The sequence below is a fragment of the Pongo abelii genome, chromosome 13 (genome assembly GCF_028885655.2).
Source record: "Pongo abelii isolate AG06213 chromosome 13, NHGRI_mPonAbe1-v2.0_pri, whole genome shotgun sequence".
In the NCBI taxonomy this organism is placed as follows: Eukaryota; Metazoa; Chordata; class Mammalia; order Primates; family Hominidae; genus Pongo; species Pongo abelii.
The window spans coordinates 21,498,163-21,507,706 of record NC_071998.2 but is presented as its reverse complement, the minus strand read 5'-3'; the positions used below and the strand labels follow the sequence as shown (position 1 = coordinate 21,507,706).

At 41.1% G+C, this 9,544-nt stretch overlaps 1 protein-coding gene across 22 annotated transcripts in view; it reads right to left on the bottom strand.

Moving 5' to 3' along the window:
- Positions 1–5,784: 5,784 nt before the first annotated feature.
- The window catches only part of RNF38 (ring finger protein 38), a 153,089-nt gene continuing 149,329 nt past the window's right edge, over positions 5,785–9,544 (bottom strand). For all 22 annotated transcript variants that reach the window (XM_054519705.2, XM_024252427.3, XM_054519704.2 and 19 more), the window contains one exon: positions 5,785–9,186. In XM_054519705.2, coding sequence (XP_054375680.1) covers positions 9,124–9,186 — 63 coding nt within the window. In that variant the 3' untranslated portion in view covers positions 5,785–9,123. The remainder of the gene's footprint in view (positions 9,187–9,544) is intronic.

Genomic DNA, 9,544 nt, shown 5'->3' with positions numbered 1-9,544 from the left:
GCCAATTCTTAACATTTCATATAAACAGAATCATACAGGCCAGGCACGGTAGCTCACGCCTGTAATCCCAGCACTTTGGGAGGCCAAGGCAGGCGGATCACGAGGTCAGGAGATCGAGACCATCCTGGCTAACATGGTGACACCCCGTCTCTACTAAAAATACCAAAAATTAGCCGGGCGTGGTGGCGACGCCTGTAATCCCAGCTACTCGGGAGGCTGAGGCAGGAGAATGGCGTGAACCCGGGAGGCGGAGCTTGCAGTGAGCAGAGATCGCGCCACTGCACTCCAGCCTGGGCGACAGAGCGAGACTCCGTCTCAAAAAATAATAAAATAAAAATAGAATCATACAGTAAGTGGCCTTTTGTGTCTGGCTGCTTTCACTTAGCATGATGTCTTCAAGGTTCATTAGATTTTGATTCTCCATGTGGGACACAGGTTGTAGGCTTCTTATTTATTCCCTTTAAGCTCATCTATTTGATGATACATTTCATAGTGAATTTATCTTCATGGAACTACCAGGAAGCAGTGCTACTCTAAATCAATCTGTGAGAGCATGACTGAGGTTTATCTTTGACTGCAAGAATGAGTGAGCTTTGTTAACATTTTCTAGGCCAAATTATTTTGGCCATCCTTTATGATGAGACATTCTGAAGTCTCAAGTTCGTTTGTTGGAACAGATCCAAATGATTTATTGAGTTGAAACAAATCTGGCTCTTTATTTTTTGAGAGGGGTTTTTGCTCTTGTTGCCCAGGCTGGAGTGCAATGGCACAATCTTGGTCATCACAACCTCCGCCTCCCAGGCTCAAGTGATTCTCCTGCCTCAGCCTCCCGAGTAGCTGGGATTACAGTCATGTGCCACCATGCCTGGCTAATTTTGTATTTTTAGTAGAGTTGGGATTTCTCCATGTTGGTCAGGCTGGTCTCAAACTCCCAACCTCAGGTGATCTGCCTGCCTCAGCCTCCCAAAATGCTGGGATTACAGGGATGAGCCACTGTACCCGGCCTGAATTGGGCTTTTCTTTCAAGTATCCCTACAGCCGATCTTATTGCTGACATCTATGTAGAGGCATGGGAACTTCCACCAGGAAAGGCATGGAATGAATTCTCCCCCAGAGCCACCAGAGAAAACCAACTCTGCCAACATCTTGACTTTTAACTTGTGGCCTCAACTACGAGAGAGTAACTTTGCTTTAAGCCATCACATTTGTGGTAACTTGTATGGCAGCACTAAGAAATGAATACACTAAAGACCTGATTTCAAAGCTGCCTGGCATAAGCTGGTGCTCAATAAAAGCTCGTGGAGCCGCGTTAGGTTGTGAATATTCCTTAGCAAGGACCTGGACCTCTCTTTGTGTGTGTTGAACAAGAATAACGGAACGTGAGCTCTTTTTCCTGATGTTTCCCTAACTAAAATTCAGTAGCTTGGATCAGAGAGATGGTCCCAGTTTCCTGCAGATCTTCTGGAATTAGAGTAAATGTGACCTATTTTCCTCTTTAATGGCATCAAGGCTGGGGCATTCTGAGCGTGAATCACCATGGATAGTGACACATTTTTTATCGGCAAGGGGACCGGCCTTATTTTGGTAGATGAGTCGTTATTTTCCTCTGATTCAGCTTAAGTTTAGTACTAATGTCCAAAAGCAGAAAAGGAGAAAAAGAGCCAATTAGGATGTCTGGATACCATACTGCTTACACTGACTACAGAAATGTCTATCATACTAGGATTAAGTTTGAACTATCAGAAATCCGCCTCAGCACACATTTGGATAATTTTTTTTTTTTTTTTTTTTTTTTTTTTTTTTTTTTTTTTTTTTTTTAAAGACAGGGTAATCTTACTCTGTCATCCAGGCTGGATTGCAGTGGCATGATCAGAGCTCACTGCAGCCTCCACCTCCTGGGCTCAGGGAATTCTCCTGCCTCACCCTCCCTAGTAGCCTGGACTACAGGTGTGCACCACCACGTCTGGCTTTTTTTTTTTTTTTTTTGTATTTTTTGTAGAGATGAGGTTTCGCCATGTTGACCAGCCTGGTCTCAAACTCCTGAGCTCAAGCCATCAGCCAGACTCAGCCTCTCAAAGTGCTGAGATTATAGGTGTAAGCCACCACACCCAACTGGAGAACTCTTCACCAGAAGATATACAATAACCACCTTACTTAGCCAGACTACTGGGTCCTGGCAGACTGCTAGGTGTGCACCACTGGTTATTAACCAGTCACCATGTATTGTTCCCATGTGTAGACCAAGGACTAGATGTTTGAAGGGGATGTGGATTTCTTCTTCCTGAACAAGTCACTTCTTCTATATAGTGGGAAAACATCCAAACTAATTCTACCACATATTTTCAGATTATAAGGTGACATTCAATATTCCTGGCTGTCACCATGTTTTTCCCTTGTTCCTTTTCCTATATTTCCTGCCAAATTAGGAGACAGAGATACATGAAAAGGTCAAGAGTATGTGTGCTGTAGAGTATCTCAAGAGGAATCCACTCCATCTCAAAGTGGGGCTCAAGTTTCCTACCCCCAATTCTTTGGAATGCTGAATTTTATGAAGATCAAATTATTATTTTTGAGACAGAGTCTCACTCTGTTGCCCAGACTGGAGTGCAGTGACATGATCTTGGCTCACTGCAACCTCTGCCTCCTGGGTTCAAGTGATTCTCCTGCCTCAGCCTCTCGAGTAACTGGGATTACAGTAGGCATCTGCTACCTCGCCCGGCTTTTTTTTTTTTGAGATGGAGTCTCACTGTGTTGCCAGGCTGGAGTGCAGTGGTGCGATCTCAGCTCACTGCAACCTCTACCTCCTGGGTTCAAATGATTCTCCTGCCTCAGCCTCCCAAGTAGCTGGGACTACAGACATGCGCCACCACACCCAGCAAATTTTTATATTTTTAGTAGAGACAGGGTTTCACCATGTTGGCCAGGATGGTCTCGATCTCTTGACCTCATGATCCGCCTGCCTTGGCCTCCCAAAGTGTTGGGATTACAGGTGTGAACCACCATGCCCAGCCTTTTTTTTTTTTTTTTTTTTTTTTTGTATTTTTAGTAGAGATGGGGTTTCACCATGTTGGCTAGGCTGGTCTTGAACTCCTGGCCTCAAGTGATCCACCCACCTTGGCCTCCAAAGTGCTGGGATTACAGAGAGGAGCCACTGTGCCTGGCCCAATTATTTTAAATAGCTGTGAATTCAAGCAAATGTATCTGAAGATTTACTGACAAACAAGGAGCTTTGTTTTTGAATCTATGGCAGCTTCAGAGAAATTAAGACTGCTTTAAAAATGAGTATTTTCTAATGTATTGTAGCAACAAAAGTTACATTCAACTATATATAGAATAAAATGTTTTAAAATCATACTGTAGTTTGTTAAGGCATACAATAATAGAAAGTCATCTTGGGATATCACGAGTAATGTTCAATTCTTTAGAAACCAGGTTAACTTTGCATAGTTCTGGTCCAGACTTATACCATCTAACTTGGCCACTATGCACATGTGGCTACTGAGCATTTGAAATGTGGCTGGTCCAAATTGAGATGCATCGTCAATGTAACATACACACTGGATTTCAAACACTTGGTATGAGAAAGTATCTTAATATTACAGTAGAAAATATTTTGGCATATTGGACTGTATTAAAAATAATTTCAACTGTTTTCTTTTTAATGTGGCTACTGACAAAATTTAAAATCACGTGGCTAATTACACTTTATTGAACGGTCTTGTTCATCCAGTTCATTAAAGTGTACAAGAGAGCTGAAACAATGGCTGTGATGTAATCCCATTCATAAGAATCTTATCCTCCCGGCTGGGCGCGGTGGCTCATGCCTGTAATCCCAGCACTTTGGGAGGCTGAGGCGGGTGAATCACCTGAGGTCCGGAGTTTGAGACCAGCCTGGCCAACATGGCAAAACCCGTCTTTACTCAAAATACAAAAATTAGATGGGTGTCATGGCACATGCCTTTAATCCCAGCTACTCGGGAGGCTGAAGCAGGAGAATCACTTGAACCCAGGAGACAGAGGTTGCCGTGAGCCGAGATCACGTCACTGCACTCCAGCCTGGGGGACAGAGCAGGGGAAAAAAACAAAACAAAAAACACAAATCTTTTCTAGGGAGTGACTCAGGCCGCCACTACCCAAGCAGACGAAGAGAGCTGGCTTTTATGTATGCTTCTGCATGGAAAGGCCACATAGCCTATGCTTACAGGCCCTTGGCCAGAACCATGCCCCTCCATGACTTATTTAAGTAGGGTGACTTGGGATAGTGCATGGGTACTTAGCAGTAAATGCCTCTGTCATAAGACATGGCGTAAGTTTTGGGTTTCTTGAAACATTCAAAGTTAAACACAAGTACTCTTCTACATATGTTGGAAAAAGGAGGGAATAAAATCAGGATGTGGTCACTTCTGGCAGATGAGTACTGGAGCCAGTCAAGAGGGTAAAATCTTAATTAACACAGGCTATGTATATTGTTTTTATTTCCTTCCTTTTTTAGTCAAAGGAAAACTATTATACAAACATATATGGAAAATGACAAGCAGAGGCTCCTCTTTCCATATTATGTTGACAGTAAGTTGTATATAAACTGTAGCTAATGTGGACAAATCTAACTAGTTCTCTATTGCAGTCTTGTAGAAAGAACTCTAGTTGAATTCTAGTTACCTACGTATCTTTTTTTTTTTTTTCCGCCTTCCCAAGATGGAGTCCTGCTGTCACCCAGGCTGGAGTGCAGTGGCACGACCTTGGCTCACTACAACCTACGCCTCCCTGGTTCAAGCGATTCTCCCGCCTCAGCCTCCCAAGTAGCTGGGATTACAGACATGTGCCACCATGCCTGGCTAATTTTTGTATTTTTAGTGAGACAGGATTTCACCAGGTTGGCCAGGCTGGTCTTGAACTCCTGACCTCATGATCCGCCCAACTCAGCCTCCCAAACTGCCGGGATTACAGGTGTGAGCCACCACACCCAGCCTTTTATTTTTTTATTTTTCCTGAAGAGACAGGGTCTTCTTGCTATTGCCCAGGCTGGAGTGCAGTGGCACAAATATAGCTCACTGTAACCTCAAATTCCTGGGCTCAAGTGATCCTCCAACCTCAGACTTCTAAGTAGCTAGGACTATAGGTGTGCGCCACCAGGCCCAGCTAATTTTTAAAACATTTTTGTAGAGATGGAGGTCTCACTATGTTGCCAGGCTCTACTTATGTATGTCTACTGTTGAATATGCATATACCACGTTTGGCTATACTCTTTCTGCTATCTTCTTGGCCTTTATAAAAATATAAATATGGCCGGGCGCGGTGGCTCACGCCTGTAATCCCAGCACTTTGGGAGGCCGAGGTGGGCGGATCACGAGGTCAGGAGTTCAAGACCAGCCTGGCCAAGATGGTGAAACCCTGTCTCTACCAAAAATACAAAAATTAGCCGGGCACAGTGGCGGGATCCCAGCTACTTGGGAGACTGAGGCAGGAGAATCGCTTGAACCAGGACTGCAGAGGTTACAGTGAGCCGAGATTGAGCCACTGCACCCCAGCGTGGGTGACAGAGTGAGACTCTGTCTCAAAAAAAAAAAAAATATATATATATATATATAATTTTATATAAATATGTACCATATGTTACAACGCTAGTTACTTTTGCATTTCTAAGTTGTTTACACAAATGCAGAAATACAGAATCTGGCAGCCAGTAATTCAACCCAGCTCTATCTTCCTGCTGCTCTCTCTCCATCCCCATGCATATACCACCCTTCCCCATCCCTAACACAGTGACATGAAACACAACAGATGTTTTAAGTGTACATCATACATTTATTACCAACAACCCTCTCAACTCCAAAATTGGGCACAGGGATTAAAAATAAAAATTCATTGCACTACTTAGTAAAGCATTACTAGTAACTTTCATAAAAAATGTACAAACTTTGTTAAAAATTTATCAAGCCTTCAAATGATTTGGTTACAGATATTTATAATACATACATTTAAAACTATATGTTAACTGATACAATGGAATATGATTTGAGAAAATGACTCAGCAAATGATTCCAAAAAACACCCCTGTGAGCTTTCACAATCTGAAACGGCAAAATGAGGTAACCAAATGTACCAACAGGGGGACAAACAGCTTCTAATGAAAAGGCCCAAAGATATCTGTGAAAAATATTCTCACAAGTGAGTCGGCAGATCTCATTCAAAATTATTCTAAGAGGCCCAAATTTAAGAATCTTAACAAATCACATTTCAGATAGTATATAAAATCTAAATATGCTTTCACATTTTCCAGACTTTGCTCAAAAAATTAAGGACAGAAAATCCTAATATGAGATCTTGATACCTGGAGGCCTTATTTTTTTGAGGGGTGGGGGTTAAAAAAACACCAAAGATGACAATTCACGCCAAAAAACAAACAAGAACCCACAAAAAACCCACAGCTGAGTTAAGATGGTAAAGCCAATATTATTTTAGGAGGAAAGAGGACGAAGGCCAACGAACCAACATCTGCCTGCTATCTGGTGCATCACCCAAGGTGACAATGGCTGGGCGCAAATAAACTGTTCTCTTTTGCTAGCCACAAAGTTGCTCACTGCGGCAAGCCTGAGCTGGTCAGAACACCTGTGTGTGTGTTCCTGAGACACACTAACCACAATAAGCAAGTCTGCACACATCTCTATGAGCCCCATGCAAAGACAAGACATTCCCAAAGATTAGTCACTAGAGTGCAACAACGAAATTCAAGATTTTACCAAAACAGACCCTGCTGCCTCCTAAATTGCCAACTGCCTCTCAAAAATTTACAGAAAAAGGGACACTATAAGAATTCATAGAGGGAGGGAAGAAAAAGCTGCTACTCCTAGTCATTAGTACAATGTGCTATGTTAATTAGGTACCTCTATATAAATTAGAAAAAGTGCTTTACTTGCATGCTTCAATAAAATGAATACTGAGTGTAGTAGTGTTATGTTAGATCTGTACAGATATAAATTTTTTGCAGCTATATAAAAGTATAAGATGGGCTTTTGCCATTTTAAACATGATTTATTTTCATTAAAAAAGATTAAACTATATGTGATTTGTATGTAGCTGATTATTATGCCAAGAATTTTGGTCTTTAACACACTTTTTATTCATCAGGACCAGGTAAGGGATATCCTAATGATTTAAAAGTAACATGTGCATTAACCATGTGCATTTTTACCACTATTTAGAAGTATTTCTGATGCACTGACAACCTAGGGGCAAACAGAGTATGCAAAACCCTACTTGTAGGACTAGATAGAGGCAACAGTGTCTCGAAAAGGGCAAAATTGTGCTTCTGTGAATTGACTTTACTTAACTCTAGGCTGTGATGAGCTTATAGACACTTCAAGGGAGGGCAAGCAGCATGGCAGTAACAAGTAGTTAACACTGAGTGGAAAACTGACACAGAGCCAACTGAAAGTTGAGTGGGGCTGGCAGCAAGTTATCACAGTCCTGACTGGAATAATGCAGCTTGTGCTATTGCAAACAAAGCAATTACATCAACTGCAGGAAGAGGCAGACAATGTTGAATACACTAAAAGAATGAGAAAGTAATTTAAACATTGCTGGAAAAATGACTTTAAAGTGAATTATGCTCAAAGAACTTACTAAAAAAAAAAACCCCACACAGCTATGTATTAGATGAACTAAATGAAGGTCAACTCCTGTTTAACAGCATTATTTTTTTATACAAAAATCAAATCTTCATTTATACTGCAAGTATTCTGGACACCTGTTGTATTAAACTTTTCTCATTCAAACAAAAAAGGAAAAGCAATAAAACATCAAAACAAATCAGGTCTAAGGAACATGAGCTATAACAGCACTTGATCCATCCTGAAACAAGGGTTTCGATGAGAAGCACATGTGATGAAGGAAGAACTAGACAACTTTCAGAATTGGAGTCTGGCAAGTGAATTAATATGAACAGAAATATAGTTTTCTTAAAACAATTTAGTTGCCCACAGGAGCTTGAACACAGAACACATATCAGAAGTCAAGCTGAATTAACAGGTTTTGTTCTGGTGGAAGTCAACAAGGTGAGACTTCATGGGACTAGTGGTCTTCTTAGAAATATATTAATCAAATATCTTCAGATAGACTACAAATCTAAACATTAAAAAAAATCACAGGTACTTTCTGTAAGAAACTTACTGGAAATGTAAAGGAAAAAATATCAACATTCAAATCACTGATTGAAATGCTAATATTGCTAACTGATGATATATGATATTGCACCTTCTTTTTGGAAACAGCAAGTTGGAGATTTAAAAATTTCCACAACAGAATCAAAAAAATCAGGTTCATGGAGTGAGAATTTGTTACACTTTTTTTTTTCTTAAGTGACCCACTTAGGACCACCAATAAAGAGAAGGTGACAGCTGCCTGAAGCAAAGGAAGAAGGCTTTTCTCATTCCATTCACTGGGAGGGAAGGGGATGGAGTATTCAATGCTTGTAATTGATGCACCCTCAGCAATCAGTGTGCAACAGCAAACACAAGGGGAAAAAAACCAGTGTACAGTACTAGTGCTGTTTAAATAACACACCAGATTATACATTGCAGCATAATTAAAACTACACACACATTCTTGGTACATGCTGGTATATAGGATCTCATACACACGTTAGCTACCATGCCCTCACACAAGTAGTTGCACACACTCTCACACAGATACACTTATCACCAACAGTCATACGCTGCATTCATTTCCACTCACAGTTTCTGAAGGCTCTATATAAGGTAGATTGCTATATCATCTGTAGCTACCACTTTTTATAAAAGCACATGCTAAAAGATCACGTCCACTGTAATCTTGCAGCAACACTCGGAATGATCACACAAAAACCAGGGAATGTTAGTGCACACACAAAATTAAGCTAAAGAAAAAGTCTTTGGAGTTCCAATCACACGGTTAGTATAACAATCCCATAACTGTGAAGACTAATTGTAAGCTTTTATAGTTGATTAAGTCACACAGTGCAAAGAAAGGTCCATTGACCCTTTTGGTAAAGGGAGGGCTGGAAGCCACACAGATTAAGTTCAATGGATAGTCCGTATATACATGTGATGAGGAACACCCAAACTAAATTTGTGCTTCTTAGGTTGGTCATTCTGAATCCCGATGCACTTCTGAAGCATCAGCTCGGCAAATTGGGCAAGTACGATTAGCCTACAAAACAAAAGGGAAAACTTGTTTAAATTGTGACATATACAATGAAACACATTCAAAGCAATGGAACTACTTTTACTTCCCACAGTTTTTACATTCTTTCTTCCTCTGAAGAGGTACAAAGCAATTTTTGTCTTTTTTTAACACATAAACCTCCGAATTAGCCCAGGAATTTTTTTTTTTGAGATGGAGTTTCGCTCTTGTTGCCCAGGCTGGAGTGCAATGGCACGATCTCAACTCACTGCAACCACTGCCTCCTGGGTTCAAGCGATTCTCCTGTCTCAGCCTCCCGAACAGCTGAGATTACAGGTGCCCACCACCATGCCTGGCTAATTTTTGTATTTTAGTAGAGACGGGG